We start from the raw sequence: 19,322 nt of genomic DNA on the forward strand, positions 1-19,322 counted from the left end.
ATAGTAACAAGTAGGAACATATTAAGAATATATTAAGAATAAGTTCTAATAAATAATATATAATAGTATATAACCTAAAAGGGTAGTAGTAATTACTAAAATAAACTCTCTACTCTTCTTTTTTTTTTCTATCTACTAAAAGTAAAATACTATTTACTTTTATAGGGTCCTTTAATAGTATATAACTTTTTCTTTTAACTTTTATAGGTATTATAAAGCTCTAGTAGTCCCTTAGATTAAAGAAGAATCTAGTATTTATAGGTGTCTAGCTATAATATATTATTAATATATTCTAAATATATTTTAAGAGACTAGACTTATATCTCCTTTTTACTACTTTTGCTAAATATTATTTATAGTGTAAAGGGGAGCAACTATTTACTCCTCTTCTTTACTCTCTACTTCCTCTTTAGCCTCTACTCTAGCTACTACTTCTTATTATAGACTAGCTATCTTAGAGGGTTCTTAAACCTTAGAGGAGGCACTTAGTATAGTCTACTCTACTAGCAGAGAACGTATTATTAACGTGTTTAGAACACGTTCTTAAGTATTTACTATTAAGCTCCTATAGAAGATCCTTACTTCTATAATACCTTGTATTATAGTTCTGCTATAGTTTACTAGGGCTATTTAAACCTTAGAATAATACCTCTTAAGGTAGTAGATAAGATTGCCTCTATTAGAGAAGTAATACTAAAATAGTTATTAATATATTATAAACGTGTTCTAACTTATATATATATATACTCTATAAAGTTCCTATACCCCTAATCTAGCCTAAATAGCCTAGTAGAAAAGCTTGCTAGGAAATACTATACACCTATTATTTAGGTAGGATATTACAGGAGAGAATACCCTAGTATTAGATAGAAGTAACTTAAGCTTAATACATTACTAGTATAAATCCTACTTAGTATTAGAACAAGTTTATAACATGTTCCTAATATATTCTATTATATACTAACTTTAAAAGATCTTTATAGACTATATTAACTAGTTATATCTAATAATATTAGGAAAGATAGATAGTAAAATAGTATTAAACTCTTAAATATAAAAAGTTCTTGTAGAGTATAAGAAGAAAGAAGAAGAAAGAGAAGAAAAAAGAATATATATTTATCTACTTATATATACTTATATAATAGACTAGAATATATTAAGAACTAGTTAGGAACTAGTTACTATATTTATAAACTAACCCTACCTTATATAAAAAGTAGCTATCTCTTTCTTAAGTTTAAACTATACCTTTTATAATTTAAATAGTGCCTTTTTCTATATAAGTTCTTCCTTGTCTACCTCTAGCTTTTCTTTTCTCTCTTTTAGAGCCTAATTACTAAGAAGAGCCTTTTATTATAAAGTTTATAGTTATAGACTAATAATAAGTTAGGAACGTGTTATAAATATATTTCGCGAAGCATACCTTTAGGTTGCTATTAGTAGAGGAGAAGAGCCTAGTAGTAGAGAAGATAGAAAAGGGGCTAGTAAACTTCTTTCTAATACTACTCTACTACTTGCCCTCTAGCTTTAGGCTTTTAAGCGTGCTCTTTTATTTCTTATTAGGACTAAGATATATCTAGTTAAGTTAGATATAGTAAGACTTACTTTATTATTATCTAGAGTATTATTATTATTATAGGACGCGTTCTAAATATATTCTAAATACGTTTTAATTAGCAAATATATATAACGCTAGTGTAAGACTTACTTTCTCCCCTTTAAAGCTTTTTAAGGTACCTTTGCTTAAGCCTATTAGGAGTTCTATAGTTATAGTATATTCTAAACTTACTCTAGGCTTTAAACTCTTTTATATCCTATAGATCTATCTAGTATACACTATATAATATTACTTATATAATTCTAATAGGTTAAGAATAGGTTATAAACTTACTTCTAAGTAGCCTTAAGAATACTTACATGCTTACTAGTTTTATATCCTTTCTAGCCTGCTTGCTTAGCTATATTTAAATAAGATTCTAGTTTTTCCTATACCTCTTTTAATATTTTACTATAGTATTGCATAATCCTAGTAGTAATTACTAGGTTTTTCTTATAGATTACCTAGTTTTAGGTATCTTTAGAGGGTTTATATTCTAATTATATAAGAATAAGTTAGGAATATGTTTAGAATAGGTTTAGAATATATTTACTTATATAAGAGGAGGTTAGTAAGCTAAAAGTATTCCTCTACTATTAATGCCTATAGTAATTTACTTAGATATAAAGAGGTAGTATTATCTAGCTCTCTTTTATATGCTTTGTGAATACTTCTTTATAGATGTACTTAATAAAATCTTATATAAGATTAAAGTTGCTAGCGCTAGTTACGCTTATAGGGATTAATTAACTAGAGATAGCGCCTAAGTCCTAGAAACAAGTTAGAAACACGTTATAAATAGGTTATAGTGCGCTATAAAACTTGCCTATTATCTACTTGTTACATATATTAATAGTAGTCCTATAGAATCCCTATAAGTAAATATACCTCTATAACACTTGTCTTTTTATAAGTGCTTTATACTTCTAAAAGAAGTTAGTAATAGCAACTTAATATATATTAGTTATATCCTTATTTATAATAATTTAGCTAAGTGTAATAACTATAATGTGTTAGAAACATGTTATAAACCTATTCTTAATGCGTATACTTCTTTTTCTATAGGTAGAAGATTACTATTAGAATCTCTACCTATACCCTATATAACCTCTTATATAATATATCTATCTAGAATATATCTTAATTTAATAGAATTAATGCCTACTCTTTAAAAAGGTAAATAATTAAGTTACCTAAGCTTAATATAAAGATTTGCTATATATACGCCTATAGTAACGTATTAGTAATATATTCTAAACCTATTCTCTTATACTATATATAGTTTTAGGATCCTAATACTTTATCCTCTACTTATAGTATACTCCTCTAAGGCTACTCTTAAATAGGAACTATAGAAGCTTTTCACGCTTTATAATACGCAAGATTTTATCTTTATTTGCAAAGCTAATATGCATTTCTTTAATAGAATAGAAACCTTTAAGTTAGAGATAGGTTTAGAGCTAGGTTAAGTTTAGGAACTAGGCTATAATAAGTTAGGAATATATTTATAATAAGTTATAAATAACTTATATTATATAAGCTATAGAGTAAGTATAGGCTATAACACCTTTACTACTTCCTTAATATTACTATTAGATAGTATTAAGGGAGGAGGAGGTATATATATATATATACTAAAAGAAATAATAGTAAAAAAAGGTATTACTACTATATCTATTAGTATAATTACTTAGAAGGTAACTTTACACAGGATTTTAAATAGAGATCCTTGCCCTTATAGATAATTAACGCCTAGAACATGTTAGGAACATGTTAGGAATAGGTTGCAATATGCCTACCACACTTCTTTATCTAGCTTAACTATAGCTTAACCACAGAATATAAAGCAGGACTACTAGAAAGATTTAATATCTCCCTAGTTAGAAGACCTTATAGATATATAGAGTCTACCTCTAGTAGTACCTAACTAAAATAATATTTTTTCCTAGTAGTAGATATTAGGCTATAGTTCTAATAGCTAATATATAGTTAAGCCTATTCTACAATTTACTAACTTATTATTAATACGTTTTAAATATATTTAAGTTTTGCTCCTTATCTAATTTACTATAGTCCTTATTATAGGATAATAAGACACCTAGTAGTCCTTATAAATCCTTAAAGAGAAGCGCTTAATAAGGCTATAATAATAGCTTCTTATTTGTAGTTCTCTCTGTAGAATTTTCTTAGGTACTATACTTTTTAAGGTTTAGATCTAATTATATAATATATTATTAATAATATAATAAGAACACGTTTATAATATGTTCTTAAGATACTTATACGCTTTTACCCTAGAGTATTAGTATTTATACTAGCTTGCTAGCTAGCTATTAAAGAATAGTAAAGTTGTAGGCCTATTAAGATAGATAGACTAGTAGGAGTATTATACCTACTAGAATTAGAACAATTTAAGAACGTGTTCTTAACGTGTTACCTATATAGCCTGCACAAGCACCTCTTCTCTTATTAGGTAAGAGCTATCTTTATATTGCTAAACTAGTATTATATACCTATACCCTTAGCTATATAATTAAGGGTATGCTAGGAGAATAGCTATATACTTAATAATTACTAGTGTAAGTAGTAGTCCTTAACTATTACTATAAGTAAGGTATATATTATACCCCTATAATATATTACTAACCTATTCTAAACTTATTCTATTTACTTTTACTTACTTCCTTAACGCTACTACTACTATCCTCCTCTAGTACTTTATATAGTTACCTAAATTTATCTCTAATATTACTATCTAGTTTAGATATATTATCTAGTACTACTATACTAAACTCTAGTATAGTATTTAGGAACACCTATATATTATTAAGAATAGGTTTAGAATATATTTAAAAAAGATAGTAATAAAAACTACATTTACTTGCTTAAATTACCTTAATTTATACTTAACTATAGGCTAGTTTATATAACTATAAAAATTTGCCGCTGTGACGTGGACTTGAACCTACAGGGATATTCTAACCACTTGGAGTAAAGCCCAAGTCGCCCGACGCTAAACCCATGGTCATATGACATGCCACCACCTCGATTATGAAACTGAAACGGATGGGGGTGTCCACGCGCTAACTCTACTTGGCAGGATTTATTTTCCTGGTGGTACACGACACCCCCGTCACCCGTGGACACCCTGTGGCACTGGTCATGTAGTGCTCAGGTCAGGTCAAGTTATGCTGCTTGATCTTGTCTTCTTGCCCAACAGTGCTAACAATATGCTTTACCGATTAGGCCTGCAGCCTTACAATGCTGCTCATCTTATACTGCTTAGCATAATCACTAGCACTACGAAATATAAGCTCTCTAACATAGGGTGCTTTTTTAAACGGTGGCATGTAGCTTATCTGTGACCACTTTTCTGTAGTGTTGTTACGAGTCTTACGAGCCTAGTAGTGGTGCACTTCGCCGTTACCAGTGGTCCGTTACCAAACGTTCGGTTCTCTGTGTCAAGAGGTTGGTTACCCCAAGTGGGGCTCTGAGGAAGATTGTCGTATACTTGGGATCTGTTGCTGACACAGCAGACACAGTGACACCAGTGATTTCTCAGCCGCCTTGGGCATCTTCCTATCGTTCGACTGACTCTCCTCGAGGAGAGATGGTGCAGTACGACACAACATTGTCCTACTAGCGTATGCACAACATATCACGTACTCTCCAAGGCGCAGCGTTTGTTTCAGTCTAGCTATCCACAGCTCATGACGTCTTATGTTCATATCACACATATCCACCAAGAAATACAAGAAAACCCTCCAATCTATCTATCCCCAAACCAGCCCGCATAGCGGACAAAACCAGTCCCCCCAATCCACCAACTAAACCCCTGGACCCAGCACCATGGCAAACAAACCCCCAAGAAAAATAAAACAAGTAAACGCAACGTGATCCCTGTACCTTATCTATAGCCCTATATCATCCGTGATAACTACGACTATTCGCAACAACAGCATGATGACAAAACCAAAACCAGCCCTGCGCAGATCGTAACAGTAGCTCAGTCATCGAGGCCAAATTGAACTATTAGATGGAATAATCCATTGATTATCAAGACAAACCATAATCTTCCTCTGCACAAAGTTTAGCTCCCATCATCCCTGGCATGTGAAAGGTTCCTGGGGCGGGAGGTGCATCCGATGAGTTGTTACTGGGAATTATTCTCGAGCCTTCTGGGAGGTGATTGTCAAACACTACCAGTAATGGTAGTTCTAGACAGGCTTTGCACAATCCCTTTGCTATCCATGCACCCCTACTCCCCACTTGTTGAAGCCGAGGCCGAGGGGTTTTGGCTTTTCTGTGTACGGGGGTTTGAGAGAGTACCTGACGTAGGGTGGGGATGCATGTAGGTCGGGGTAGGGGGGGGGAAGCTAGCTGGTGCAGTTCAGGCTTCTACAGCTGGTCACAACTTACGGGGATGCATGGGGTTCAAGGGTAGTTCTGTTGGGATTCCATGCGATTCAAAACGGATGGGGGCAGAGAGGTACATACATAAAGGTGTTGGGGAGCCCGTGTGACTTGTTCACTTTTTTCTGTTGTGTAGCATCTGGGTCTTTCTGCTATAAGTGTCATTGGATACAATCACGTTCAGCTTCTTTTTTCTGATCCTATTTGAAAAATGCTTTGTTAGGTATTTGATCTTGCAAGGAAATTGTTCAACTTGTGGTGCATATGACAAAGATGGTGTCGATCAAGAATTTGGTGTTTGGACTGTCGACTGCGGGACTTGCGCTTGCGCAGTCGACGTGTTCGAATCTTCAGGTTCGAAGTGAGGGGGAACCAGCTGGTGAGATTAGGAATATTGGTGGTTGTATGTTTAATTCCCCTTTGAATTCCTATCCCATCTCATCTCATCCAGATCTAAACTAACAACAACCCCCAAAAGTCCCAACCTACCTCTCCTACCCGAGCAACACCACGAAAGCTACAAAAGCCATCCTCTACATCTCCGACATCTTCGGTATCCCGCGGCCAGAAAACCGCCTCCTCGCCGACTCCCTCGCCGCAAATGGCTACCTCGTCGTCATGCCCGACATCTACTACAACGACTCCATCCCCGTCGACACTGATGAGTCCACTCTCGACCTATCATCATGGCTCCCCAATCATCCCCCAGAAGGCGTCGACGCCGTCATCAACTCCACACTCTCCTATATGCGCGGTGAGTTGGGTATGCAGCGCATTGGCGCAGTGGGCTACTGTTTCGGGGGCAAGTTTGTACCGAGATGGTTGAGGGAGGACGAGGGTCTTGTGGATGCTGGATTCATTGCGCATCCGAGTTTTATGTTGGATGAGGATCTGATGGGTGTGGTTGGTGGATTGAGTATTGCAGCTGGGAGTAAGTTTCTTATCTTCACATTTTTATTGTTTCCCACCCCCCGGCCTCCTTTGGTTTACCAGGTTATGTTGCAAGGGGCGGTGATGGTGATTATGATGAGCATCATGACGGGGATGACAAGGCTAATATGTACACTCAAACAGCCGACGACCCATTATTCAACACAACTCAAGTCGCACGCGCAGAGGAGATCCTAGCAGAAAGAAACTCGACCTTCCAAGTCAACCTCTACGCCCTAGCCCAACACGGTTTCGCCGTCAAAGTCAACGCCAGCATGCCCGCGCACGTCTTCGCCAAGCAAGCTAGCTTCGTGCAGGCCGTCACTTACTTCGACATGTGGTTGTAATGCAAATCGGGACATGCTTATCTTCATCTCGATACATACATAGTATGTGTCGTTGGAGATAGAGTATTCTGCGGGTGCGTTTGCATGCCAGTGTTCCTTCTTATCCCTATTGCACCGACCGAATTCGACCGGACCAATGCTTTGCAACCGCCACTTTGGCCGTCAACAGCAAAACTATGAACGAGCTCGGGGCGGCAACTAGCTGCAAGTCTGTGACGGGCGAACGTGCCATAAATGTTCCATGTAAGATCGGTCTGCTTAGCCGACTTGGGAGCTGCGTTGCGACATCACATTGGATTTTGTACATACTTCTTTGAACCACGGTATAGCGATGGCAAACCGGGGAAGTCTAGTCCACGATAGTTGCATCATTTCAGTATACTGTATATATTCTTTTGATCTGGTTGTCCAATCGAAGTGTGCAGAGGAGATAAGGGTGAGTGCAAACCCATGGCTTATCAACGCCAAGAAACATGAAGGAAATGTAGTAAGTGATTAGCCCCGCCCTGATAAAGGCCATGTGGGTAATTGTAACCCCATGTTTTCTTTTTGACTCGAGGGTTGAATCCATCATGTCCCAGTTTATCCAGCACGCACCTTGCTTTCACACATAAAGGTTTTTGCAGCTTGCCAGTATGCACAGTGCAGTACAGTACAGTAAACCAACAAACCTACTCCACGTCACTCATGCCGATCCCTTCGATCACTCTCCTTTCCACCCCAGAATTGGTCAGGATCTACTCTTAATCAAACCCATATATTAGCAGTGTCGGCCGCTTCGCCCTCTTCGTTTATTTGGGGGCTCACCAAATGCATCGTTTTCATCATCGGCAGAATGCCCCGATCCCCGTCGAGCTTCCAAGTACTTGACCCTGAGCTGCAATCGATTGCACTCGGCATTGAGCTGATTAATCCGCTTCTTCGCATCTTGCAGCTCATTCCAGACCTTTGTGAATCTTCTATCACTGACCATCTTCCTGTTCTCCTTGGGCTCGGCAATGGTCTCTGACTCCCCATCCAGCTGTGCCTGAAGGGCTTGGAGGAAGAAATCAGTGGTGATACCTTGTGTCAGTGCTGCGGCGATCGCGTCGCGAAGTTGGTCTAGTAGGCTGATCATCTCTTCAGGGACGCCCTTTTTGGCATCGAGATTTGTAATACGACGGCGCAGGTCACGTTCAATCTGTTGCAGCTCTTTGTATTCTTTCTCAGGGTTGTCCGACTGCTCGGCACGCTGGTGGAAGCGTGATAATAAGCCGTATGTGGTGCGGCAGCCGGAGTAGCCCGGCTTGGAGTTGTTGGGCGGAGGTAGGTAGTTTTCCATGTTGCTGATTATCGCGGCGATGGCGGCGTGACCGTGTCGGTTTTTGGGAGGATCATCCATGTTGCTGGTCATAAATGAAGCTGCCATGACGCAAGAATGTTGGTTGAACAAGAGTGACTATGAGCAGTGCCTTATTTCCAATAATTTCCAACGAAAGGGGAGGCAGCTTAGTAAGGATATAGTCGTATTTCTATACCTCAGAGTATAGCCGCTAGATGGATCTATGGTGAGAGAGCAAGAAAGGGTCGGAACAAACGCTGTCCACGATTAGTTGTGAGTGCACCTTGCATGGGCTAACACTAGCGGTCTCATTGGCTCCGTTGCGACTAGTACTACGAAGACCTGTACAGGCAAACATGATACGTCTAATGGTAATCTATCTCCTCGATAAACCAAAATGTTCTCTACAACCATGACCGTGAATCCCTAGAAGAGGCCACAAAGATATATAGTAAACGTGCCGCTTTCTCCTAATCTGTATAGAATAAATGAACAAATAGGATATCTCCAGCCATACCTCTACAAGTCATGCAATCACCAATTGGACATACAGAAGACACTCCGTTTTCTCCTCATACCACTTATAAACTAAAATACCTCCTGTACGTCGCGCAATACACGTGCAAAGTATACACTTTTTGTCTATGTCTGTTCATGTTCATACCCCTGCCTAGCGTCAAATTCACGTTACCGGTATACCCTGATCGATAGTTGTCTTTTTCCGTGCCGAAAGGCAAGCTTCTTAGCTCGGGCTACCTGCGCCTGGCTACGATGACCGTTTGACCCTCCTATTGACCTGGAAGTTATCGGAAGTTTATTCAAAATAATTCTACCCAGGAATGGACCCAGAAGTTCGCATTGAACTGTTAGCGGCGCGCTTGCGTGCGACCAGGCCTCCTGTTATCAGGACGGAGACCCGGTACCTACTGGTACCATGAGACAACTTGCACCAATTCTAGAATCTAAATCATGAGACTGGGCTGACTTACTTGCATTTTCTGTGTGCTCCTCACCCTATGTGCCTGGATTCGCGTGTCTGTACTTGCGTATCTGTATTCTTGCTTACTGGTATATTTGCCAGCTTAAGAGTTAGATACATGGAGCCAAATACTATCTATTTAGGCAACCCCATCCTAAGACTATGCCCGGGTCAGTAAGAAGGGTGAAGATGTTAATGTAAATACAAAGCAGATCTTGTGAAAGCAACAACTCCTCAATTTTCTTTCTTCACATCCATGGTCCATATTATCCACTATTCTAGACAGTCTAGAACAGCCACACCAATCCACATTCACCCTCTCTGTTAGACCGTAGAATAGCTCATGTCCTTACACCTTCAGGACTGGGAGGATATATAGTAATAGACTTTCTAACATCATTGCATCTGTTTTCTACGCCCGCAATTCCCTAAAATTAGTCATGTTCAATCACACACTTAGAGCCTCCTGACCGTAGCTAGAACCCGAAGGGTAAGCTTCTGGTTCGATCAACAGACATGGGAGAGTCATTATCTCGCACTTTCACCTTGCCTAGCTTGACACATACCGGTATGCGGGTTGCATACAGACAATCAGAGGCTGATTAGAACTGGATTTATTCAGCTTTAGGTATTATTCACGTCTACACGACTTGCTTGCCTCTTTGATATCGAAGTACTGGTAAATTGCGGCAGACGTCCATCACAAACTCTTCTTGAAATTCTCGTGGCATTGGTCGTGGTGCAAGTCTGGGGTGGTACCGGTACTGGTCGCTATAGCCTATTAGATTGGTAGAAAAAGCTGATTAAGCACAGTCTGTGAACAATCAATTCCTCACGATCTCCGGCAGCCGGCATCCCCGTTATCTCCGTCATCCCAGTGTCTCCGGCGCCTCCGGCAGCCCAAGCCACTCCCTGCCATGTAGTTTTGCGGACGACGCACGAACGTTGAGCATGAGCAGTAGATTTCGACTACATTCTCTCTCTCTCTCTTTCCGTCTCCAAGCTGTGGATATCATTCAAAAACAAATGTGGCCAACAAGGAAAAACATGAGTAAAGCCATGATGACACGTAAGGAGATGCAAGTCTCTTTATCAACATGAGAGGAAACACGCGATATCCTACTTCCAGATCTGCGATTTTTCACATTCCCCAATCAATCACTACCACTTCTCAATGTCCCAAAATATTTACCCAGTCACCCTACGAACTATCTGTATCCGTCCTATCCTTCTCTTTCCTCAGCCCGGTAACCGTCTCAACATGGTCAGTTCCCAAATGCGCCGCCTCCACGAAGAGGCTCGCAACAAAGCCCAAGAACCCAAGACAAGTGTACGTAATCCACATATTCTGCATCGCGTACGCAAAAGCCTTCTTCGCTGCAAGCTCCCAGACCGGATTGTCCAGCGTGCCCGGAAGCATCACATTCGCCATGGCACTGTCGCCATCCAGCTGGCGTAGCAGATCTTCTGGCAGGCCCGCGGCGCGCAGAGCCGGCGCGCGGTTGTTCATTGAGTTCTGGAATATCGTGCCACCGATGATTGTCGAAATGGAAACTGCAATGTTTCGAATAAATGCCAGGGTTGACGTTGCCGTCGCCACGTCTTGTTGCTCAACCTGACTTTGGATTGCGATGAGCGGCGCTTCGAAAAGCACGCCTGAGCCGAGACCGCCGACGATAAGGAAGCAGACCGCCTTGACCGTGGATGTGAATGCATCGAAGGAGATGAAGAGGCCGAAACCAAGGGTGAGTAGCAATGTGCCTCCCCATGAGATCTCCCGGAATCGGCCAGTGCGGTGGATGATGAAACCGCAAATTACCCCACTGATTGCGCCAGTGACGATGAAGGGTAATAAGAGGAGACCTGACCGTACAGGGGAAGCCTCTAGGACTGACTGGAAATACAATGGCATATAGTACTCTCCAGCAATAAAAACCTAGAAACTTCAGTAAAGGTAAAGGTATTTCGCTCATGGGGAATACATACGAAACCGTGGAAGAAAACGACTGCAAACGCAGCAACATTTGTCCTTCGTCTGAACAACTCCATTGGAATGAGGGGATACTTGGCAACACGAGCTTCGCTATAGACAAAAGCAAAGATCATCAGACTTCCAACGACCAGCAAGGCAATGATCTTAGCCGAGTCCCATGGGAAGAGAACACCGCCAAAATCCAGACCCAGTAGCAGCATCAAAGTGAAGCCTAGGAACGTGAATATGCCAGCCCAATCAATGGCCTTGATACCATCAACAAAGGAAGTATGTTCATGTTGTATATCAAGGAAGAGTAGGACCAGAAGTGCGGAGAAACCGCAGATAGGCAGATTGATCCAAACTGAAAGCTAATCAGCAGCTACACAGCCATCTGTCGTTCAAAAGGGGCAACACTCACAACACCACCGCCATGTAGCCAGACTAGCAAATACACCACCAAGTACAGGACCAATACCGCCCGCAAGAGCCCAAATACCTTCTGTAAATCCCATGAGCAGACTTCTCTGCCTCAAGCTAAAAAGATCACTGATGCACACATGGACCAGCAAAATCGACCCACCACCCGCGACTCCCTGAAACGCTCTTCCGATGATCAATCCTTCCATTGTCTTGGCCGAGGCGCACACAGCCGAGCTAATGAAGAAGATGACAAGTGCAGCAAGGATTATGATCTTGCGGCCCCAGATATCTGAAAGCTTTGCCCAGATGGGACCGCTCGCAGCGCTGGCGAGGAGGTAGGCCCCTCCTATCCATGTGTACCCTGCTGCAGAGCGGAGGTCACGGGCAATAGTTGGTGCAGCTGTTGCGACGATTGTAGCATCGAGGGCTGCTACGAAGAGAAGGAGCTGGACTTGGTCAGCAGGTCCATGTATGAAATGATGTCGAGCTTGAAGGCGAAAATGAAGATGGACAATGTCAAGGTAGATTGACATACAAATAGCGCGGTGATGATGGCCACCATATGAAATCTGCTCCTCTTCTTCCCATCATTCGCAATTGACACTGCCTTTTCCAATGCCACGCCATGAGCATCCCCTGTGCGTTCGTCTTTCTCTGTCGTCCCCGTGGCTGGTAGGACGTCTAGTTCCATTTCCTGTGCCATTGTCTTTGCCTCGATGATGTCCCCGTCCTCTCAACTAACACAAGAAGGAGGAAGAAGAAGAAGAAGAAGACGCTAGATATAGCTGATCGCTGACCGGAACATGAAGAGTCACACCCACAATCCACAAGCTGAAGTCGCATACGCTGGGACCTCTGAAGCCCTTTTTCATCGCGTCACCGCTTCGGTCGGTCCAATCGCCTATTTTAGCGGGGCAGACTAGCCATGAATACTTGCCTGTATGGGCATGGCGCGCGCCCTTCAAGATGTTAGTCAATGCGGGATGATGGGGAATGCCATATCGACGAGCGAGAATTCTATGTGGATGGATGCAAATGAATGAATGAATGAGTGCTGAGTGCATAAGCCTTGGCGTTAAGAGAGAACACTGGGGGCGACTGAGGTGCATTTTGTGTTGATTTGAACTAACCGTGTCAGGAGATCGTGATTAGGTAAGCTGCGTTACTAGCCCCACCCCATCAGGTCGACCCGTCCCTTGGCTGGCTTGGACAGGGACACTCACTCCTCATCTTCAACATTGTTGAATCTCTCGACGAGTCCTGCATCAATGAAAGCGACAATGATCTCTTTAATCCTATCGGCAAGGTGGACAAATTTTGCCTCATATCCAGTCTTGGTAGTTCCAGATTTTCCAACATGTGACTGCATCCATGGTAGTATATATACACCTCTACAAGGCCACTACAGCTCGGATGCCATCGGCTGCTAACTGGAGTTTGCTTACCTAATTACATCGGAAGGCAGACATATAAAAACATGTCCTCTGTTTCTTTTCTTCACTATCTAAAAGATTGGAGAATTCCAAGCATGTAGGTATCAACTTGCAATTCTGCTGTATGCCCAGTAGCTAACTACACACAGCAACCGGTGAATCATTAAGCATAATGTCCGGCAATGGCAAATACCTCATCACCGGCGGCCTTGTCGTCACCCTCGACGATAGCCTTGGGGATTATGAAAACGGTGCGATTCTCATCGAAGACGGCGTCATCAAAGCCGTAGGCAGGGCAGAAGATATCAGCGCACCTGGAGCCGAAGTCATTGATGCCAGCGAAGGCGTCGTCATCCCTGGCTTCGTAGACTCGCACCGCCATCTCGCCATGAGTCTCATGCGTGGCATCTCCATTGACCAAAACATCTGGCCCTTTCTCATCGATGTCTTCACCCGCTTCTGCCCAGCCATCAGTGTTGAAGACATGCACATGGCCGGACTCATTGGCGGTCTCGAGGCCATTGAAAGCGGCACCACCACCATCATGAACCCCTCAGACTCCATGAACTCGGTCGCGCACGCGGCCGCTGAACTGCAAGGACTCCGTGAATCTGGGATCCGGGGCTACCACTGCTACGGCATGGGAGGAGGTCCCTACGGCGACGTCGCTGCCGGGAAACCCGGCTGGGAGGCTCGAATGCAGCATGCCAAACAGCTCATCGAGGAGGACTCGGCCAGCAATCTCCTCCGCGTTGGCGTCCACCTCAGCATGTCCAGCACCGTCCCCTTCTCCTGGATCAAAGATGAAATCCAATTCGCCCATGCCCTCTCCGCCTTCACCGTCTCGCACTCGAGCACCCTCCGCGGCACCGATTTCACACGGGACCTCGAGATCCGCGCAGACATGGACGTCATGCTACCCGGCCACCTCTACATCCACTGCACCAACGTCCTCGACCACGAAATGGCCTCCATCGCCGCCACCCGCGGCGCCCTCGCCCTCACCCCAGACCCCAATATCCAAACGGGCATGGGCTACCCGCCCCTGCGCCAGGCCCTCGCCCACGGCCTCCACCCCGCCCTCAGCACCGACAGCTCCTGCACGACGCCGCCGGACATGATGTCAGCCATGCGCCTTCAACTCGCGACCCAGCGCAGTCTCGACCACGCCGCCGTCCACAGCACAGGCAACATCTCGTCCACCACCGAACTCGTCGCCCGCGACGCCCTGATCTGGGGCACACGCAACGGCGCCGCCGCCCTCGGGCTCGCCGACAAAATCGGCACTCTGACCCCCGGTAAACGCGCCGACATCGTCGTCATCACCAACAAACGGCGTCTCTCGGCCACGGCGAATCCCCTCGGCACAGCCGTCATGCACGCGTCGACTGCGGATGTGGATCTCGTCATGGTAGACGGCAAGATTAGGAAGCGGGATGGGCAGCTTGTTGGCATCGATGTTGCGGATGTGAAGGCGAGGGCGCGACAGGCGTGGGCGAGGATACGTGCCAAGATGGAGAATCTGAAGTCGGACACGGGGCCGGAGGCGCTGCAGGAGTTTATACGCCAGACAGAGAGGAATCATCGGGTTAATACGGCGGATGCGTACCGGTAGTTATAGTCTGGAGCAATGGGAAAAAAGGGTTTGGGGGGGTGGGGAATACAGCGAGAGTACATCAGTCACACAACCATCATGCACGCCCATGACACACGTATAAACATGGAATGCTATACAGCTCAGCCGTTATTTCGTAAATTCCATGACCATCATGTTTAGCAGGATAATAGTCCTATGTCGTTTTCTGCGTTGACACACAACACAAATACAGGCGCCGCAGATCCATGCTCATGCTAATCATCCTCGTTATGCAAAAGGAAAGAAGACATACGTAAAGATGTTAAAATGGTAACAAGAATTTGGCCAAAAAAAAAGGGCAGAAAAGACTACAGTAGCATGATCAAGCAAGGGGAATGTATGCTAGCAGACTGCTCACTCGCTCGACACCTCATCTCTTTCATTTCCTTTTTCTTTCATGAGCTCCTCGCCACTACCTCCTCCGCCTTGGCCTCTCCTCCTCGCCCTCACTCTCCTCCTCCACTGGCGCCGGCGTCCTCCTCTCCCTCGCCCGATGCGCCTTCCTTCTCCGATTATGACTAACATTACTTGCACTATCATCCGGGCCAATCTCGCTCTTCAAATCGTCATTGTTCAACCCCTCGTCAGGATCACGGAAACCCGGTGTGTCCATGCGCACGCCCACCTCGTCCACGCCCATGCCACGTCGTTGCTGCGCAACCATGGAGAGGGCGGCGGCGCGCTCGCGCAGTCGGCGACGTACCGCTTCGGCTTGGTGGTGCAACTGCTCAAATGCGTCTTCCATGGCTTCCATGCCGAGGTAGATTTCGCGTTCGATTTCGGCCAGGACCGCGATTTCGGTTTCTTCGTCGATTTGCACGGGGGCGCCGCCCGGGGGCCGAACGCTTCCCGGTCGGGTGCTGCCTGGCCGGGAGTTTGGTGATGGACTGAATGTGCCAAACTTGTTGGCATTGCTCGGGAGTGGTGATGCAAAGCGCTGTGGCCCATCTGTAGCAGGTATTTGCCCTGCTCTCGATGTAGTACGCGGCGGTGTCGTGTTCATGTCGGGCATATCCTCCATGCCCGACCAGAGAAAGCCATCGAAGCGGCCCGAGACCAAGATCTCCCACTCATGTTTTGTGACGGCTGCGAGGGTGGCAAGCATGTTGTGCATGGAGGGATGGCGGATGAGATACATGACTACTAGTTGATTTCTCGGTGGGCTGAACAATCGGTATAGACGTTGGAGCGCTAGACCTGCCTTTGCCAAGTACGGTGGGACGCCGGTGTCAGGTTTCTGCGTGCGTGGGTTTGGCAGTTTTTCTAGGCCCCAGAGGAGAGCGTAGAAGAGTGGACGTTGGGGTTGCTCGAGACGGGTCAACATGATGAAGGTTAGTGTTTCGTCATCTGCGTCTTCGGGGACGTTTTCTGTTTGGTCAGAGAGCCAGGATTGGACTGCGACTTTCGTCTTCTTTGACTGTTTTTCGTAGTGCTCGCGGTATTGTTCAGGAACGTCAACGTCGATTCTTTGACAAGGTGCCTCAAGGTCAGATGATATTCCTAAACCAGGACCAGGACCCTCATCGTAGGGCGGCCAGGCCGGGAGTTCGCAACGGCCCGAGACTAGCTCCAAGATTTCACCCCAGTTTACACCAGCCGAGTCTTCGGGGAGGGAATGATCAAAACACATCATGCATTCACAGTGCTCCGAGGATATGTTACGTGCAAAAACGTTCTCGAGTCTGTCTAGAAGACGCCGTGCAACTGATTTGTAGCCAGTGGCTACGGCCAGGGAACCACTGGTATCCATGACTGTATTGTAGCTGTTGAGCACGTTTTGAAGAGGTTTGAAGAAATTTCGAACATCGTGGGCTTGTGCACCCGATAATCGTGGCGTTGTATACTGTGAGTACGCTGAGGCAGGAACACCGTCGATAGCAGCCAGGAGACTTCTTGGTATCGCCTTGGCCAGACCACCGTTTTGTAGCAGATAATCCACCCGAGGCGCTTCCATCATCATGGTTGGTGGCGGCGGAGGTGGCGGCGGGGTCATTGGTGACTGTTGTGAGTGCGTAGTGTCTACTGACTGCGTCCGTGACATGGGATCCGTCATGATTTCAATCATGGGCGGTCCATCCTTTACAGAGGACACCACCGAGGGCAGTACGGAGTGTTGGGTGGGCGTCGGTGGCGAAGAGTCGACGATGGAGGATTGTGATATTTCCGATTGTTCTGGTGAATTCGCCCTTATTTGGGTATTGTGGTCCGGGGGTACAGAGGTAGTGTCCGAGTCAATTGTATACTCTGATGGGGCTCTCGTCTTCAACTTGACCGGTGTCGACGTTCTTCCAGGCGGGCGAGCGCTGGACGGACTGGCTGTCTTGGTCCTGGGTGCCAGCTGAGGCGACTTGGCGCGTATCGTACTGGGCTGTGAGTTTGTGGTGGAGGTGAGGTCGGTCATGTCGAAGGCGTCCTCTTCCTCCCGTATGCTGGACCGTGATGCTATCCGCGGGCCAGCTTGGGATGTGACGTGGGTGCTGCTATCCACGCTCCGCCGCCCACTTTGCATCTCGCGGTGGACGGCGTCTGAGTCCTTGCGTCGCATGCTGTTTGCACTGGCCTGTTTCCGCAAGTCGGCCGTGGTGGTGGCAGTCAGCGGCGGACTTGGGGGTGGCCGCGGGGGTGTGGGTGCAACGCGAGCGGGCGGTGGGGGTACAGTGAAGGGGTCGCTTCCAGCGGGCATTTTGGTGGCATCGCTGTCGGTCGTGCCTGTGCTCATGGTCGACTTCCTTTTCTCTGAGTCGTCGCGGGCGTAGATGCTCTCCTTGGCGTACGTCTTGGACAGCGTGGGGTAGGGCAGACTGATGCGCGACGTGTTGTTGGAGCTAATGGAGCCTCTGCGCTCCATCTCGGGCACGACGGCCATCTTGTGCGACTTGGTCGATGGCGACGATGTCGAGGTCGAGGTGCGGCTTCGCTCCGTCGACGGGCGCTCCCGCAAGCTACTGCTGCTCTCAGTAACGTCCTCCTTGGACTCTTTGGAGCCCGAAGAGCGGGGCTTGCGGGACTTGGTGCTCTTGCGGTGCTCGCGGTCGCGGTCCTTGTCGCGGTCACGGTCCTTGTCACGGTCCCGATCCTTTTCTCGATCGCGGTCTTTGGTCCTGGGGCTGGTGCGCTCGCGGTCGGGGTCCTTCTTGCGGCGGCGGTGTGAGTCGGAGGGGGTCGACATGGACATGACGACGGAGGACAGCACAACGACAGGCGGGCACAGTTGTTGAGGGGGAGGTGGGGAGGGGGTGTGGTGACTGTGTTGGTGCCGCAAAGCTGGTGCGAGCCTGCTGCGGGCGAGATCACTCCAGCGCGGCTATGAGCCTCTTGGATTGGGCGTTTGCAGCGGGCACGTCGCGCGGTTGCGCCTATCAGCAGGGCAGACCGCCATGCATCTGCGAGGCGGGCGGGCAAGCAGGCTGTATGGCTGAGGGGGGAGGGGATCGTCGGGGTGGAATGGCAGAAGGGCGAGAGGGCGAGAGCGAGGTGGTAATTCGGGAATCTGCAGCAGGAATTCCGGGTAGCAAGGGAGGGCAGGGCAGCAGGCTGTGGTAGAGGGTTCCTAGTAGAGTAGGGTGTCCTAGTGTCCGCTGTCGTGGGTTGCAAGACTGGGCAAAGTCCTGCTGCTAATGTTAGGCCTGGTGCTCTGACGTGTAAAAGTGCCGCCCGGTCTCAGCCTAGCCGACAGCCAATAAGTTAGCCCTTCTGCAGGCCATACCGGTGCAGCAGATAGAAAAGTGCTGTGGTATGTACAACACGAGACGAAGGCACACAACAAGAAAACCGGGAAGCAACACCTCTGCGCACACGGCAAAAACTCCAGCTTGATCAGCGAACTGGGAAGCACAATCTTCACGGCCCGGTTCTTTTGCTGTCACAGCCATCGCCATCTGGCACGGCCCTTGGGCGTCCACGTTTGGGCCGTACCTACAAATCGGGCCTCAAAGGAATACGGTTGCTGCACTTGCTCTGTTGGCATCATTTCGCACACGCACGTCATAAGGTACCTATGCCGCAGCTTGCATACTGGACATTGAAAAGAGGTCCTCTGGAAGAAGTCGCAGTTCCAGAGCATTGGTAGAGGTACAAATCATGCGTCCAGCTTCATGCACAAGCCGTATACTTTAGCCTACCATAGCAGGTAGTGTGTGTGAGCGGTGACGATTGCAGATTCTAGAGTGCCGCTGCAGTGTCTCAAAACAACTGCTATAATAGACGGGTACTGGCTGCACGTGGAGATGTGTCTAACCCTGGAGCATATTCTGAATACAACTTGTAACAAG

General features: G+C 46.1%; 6 protein-coding genes across 6 annotated transcripts; 3 read left to right on the forward strand and 3 right to left on the reverse strand.

Annotated features, from left to right (window-relative positions):
- Window positions 1-4,827: 4,827 nt before the first annotated feature.
- On the forward strand, window positions 4,828-5,191 carry IAQ61_007921 (uncharacterized protein; the record flags this gene model as incomplete). The annotated part of the gene is made up of 3 exons (XM_066097790.1): window positions 4,828-4,943; window positions 5,003-5,065; window positions 5,140-5,191. The coding sequence occupies 3 exons, from the start codon at window positions 4,828-4,830 to the stop codon at window positions 5,189-5,191; spliced, it is 231 nt and encodes a 76-aa protein (XP_065952287.1).
- A 961-nt stretch (window positions 5,192-6,152) lies between these two features.
- IAQ61_007922 (uncharacterized protein) lies at window positions 6,153-7,509 on the forward strand. The gene is made up of 3 exons (XM_066097791.1): window positions 6,153-6,413; window positions 6,489-6,941; window positions 7,085-7,509. The coding sequence occupies exons 1-3, from the start codon at window positions 6,275-6,277 to the stop codon at window positions 7,285-7,287; spliced, it is 795 nt and encodes a 264-aa protein (XP_065952288.1). The 5' UTR covers window positions 6,153-6,274; the 3' UTR covers window positions 7,288-7,509.
- Window positions 7,510-8,047: 538 nt separating this feature from the next.
- On the reverse strand, window positions 8,048-8,695 carry IAQ61_007923 (uncharacterized protein; the record flags this gene model as incomplete). The annotated part of the gene is made up of 1 exon (XM_003840571.2): window positions 8,048-8,695. One exon carries the CDS (start codon window positions 8,693-8,695, stop codon window positions 8,048-8,050), a length of 648 nt encoding a protein of 215 aa, XP_003840619.2.
- Window positions 8,696-10,470: 1,775 nt separating this feature from the next.
- On the reverse strand, window positions 10,471-13,109 carry IAQ61_007924 (uncharacterized protein). Its single transcript, XM_003840570.2, has 4 exons — window positions 12,518-13,109; window positions 11,981-12,428; window positions 11,574-11,923; window positions 10,471-11,523 (listed from the first exon to the last, which is right to left on the reverse strand). The coding sequence occupies exons 1-4, from the start codon at window positions 12,683-12,685 to the stop codon at window positions 10,789-10,791; spliced, it is 1,701 nt and encodes a 566-aa protein (XP_003840618.1). The 5' UTR covers window positions 12,686-13,109; the 3' UTR covers window positions 10,471-10,788.
- A 478-nt stretch (window positions 13,110-13,587) lies between these two features.
- Window positions 13,588-15,030, forward strand: IAQ61_007925 (uncharacterized protein; the record flags this gene model as incomplete). The annotated part of the gene is made up of 1 exon (XM_003840568.1): window positions 13,588-15,030. The coding sequence occupies one exon, from the start codon at window positions 13,588-13,590 to the stop codon at window positions 15,028-15,030; it is 1,443 nt and encodes a 480-aa protein (XP_003840616.1).
- Window positions 15,031-15,463: 433 nt separating this feature from the next.
- On the reverse strand, window positions 15,464-18,226 carry IAQ61_007926 (uncharacterized protein; the record flags this gene model as incomplete). Its single annotated transcript, XM_003840567.1, has 1 exon — window positions 15,464-18,226. One exon carries the CDS (start codon window positions 18,224-18,226, stop codon window positions 15,464-15,466), a length of 2,763 nt encoding a protein of 920 aa, XP_003840615.1.
- Between the last annotated feature and the right edge of the window lie 1,096 nt (window positions 18,227-19,322).

The sequence above is a fragment of the Plenodomus lingam genome (genome assembly GCF_022343315.1).
Source record: "Plenodomus lingam strain CAN1 chromosome Unknown contig_3, whole genome shotgun sequence".
Lineage (NCBI taxonomy): Eukaryota > Fungi > Ascomycota > Dothideomycetes > Pleosporales > Leptosphaeriaceae > Plenodomus > Plenodomus lingam.

Coding starts and splice junctions, on each gene's coding strand:
- IAQ61_007922 (XM_066097791.1), top strand. CDS start 6,275: ATGACAAAGATGGTGTCGATCAAGAATTTGGTGTTTGGACTGTCGACT. Junction 6,414..6,488: donor GATTAGGAATATTGGTGGTT/GTATGTTTAATT, acceptor AACCCCCAAAAG/TCCCAACCTACCTCTCCTAC. Junction 6,942..7,084: donor ATTGAGTATTGCAGCTGGGA/GTAAGTTTCTTA, acceptor ACACTCAAACAG/CCGACGACCCATTATTCAAC.
- IAQ61_007924 (XM_003840570.2), bottom strand. CDS start 12,685: ATGGCACAGGAAATGGAACTAGACGTCCTACCAGCCACGGGGACGACA. Junction 11,924..11,980: donor GGCTACATGGCGGTGGTGTT/GTGAGTGTTGCC, acceptor ATTAGCTTTCAG/TTTGGATCAATCTGCCTATC. Junction 11,524..11,573: donor TCGTTTTCTTCCACGGTTTC/GTATGTATTCCC, acceptor TGAAGTTTCTAG/GTTTTTATTGCTGGAGAGTA.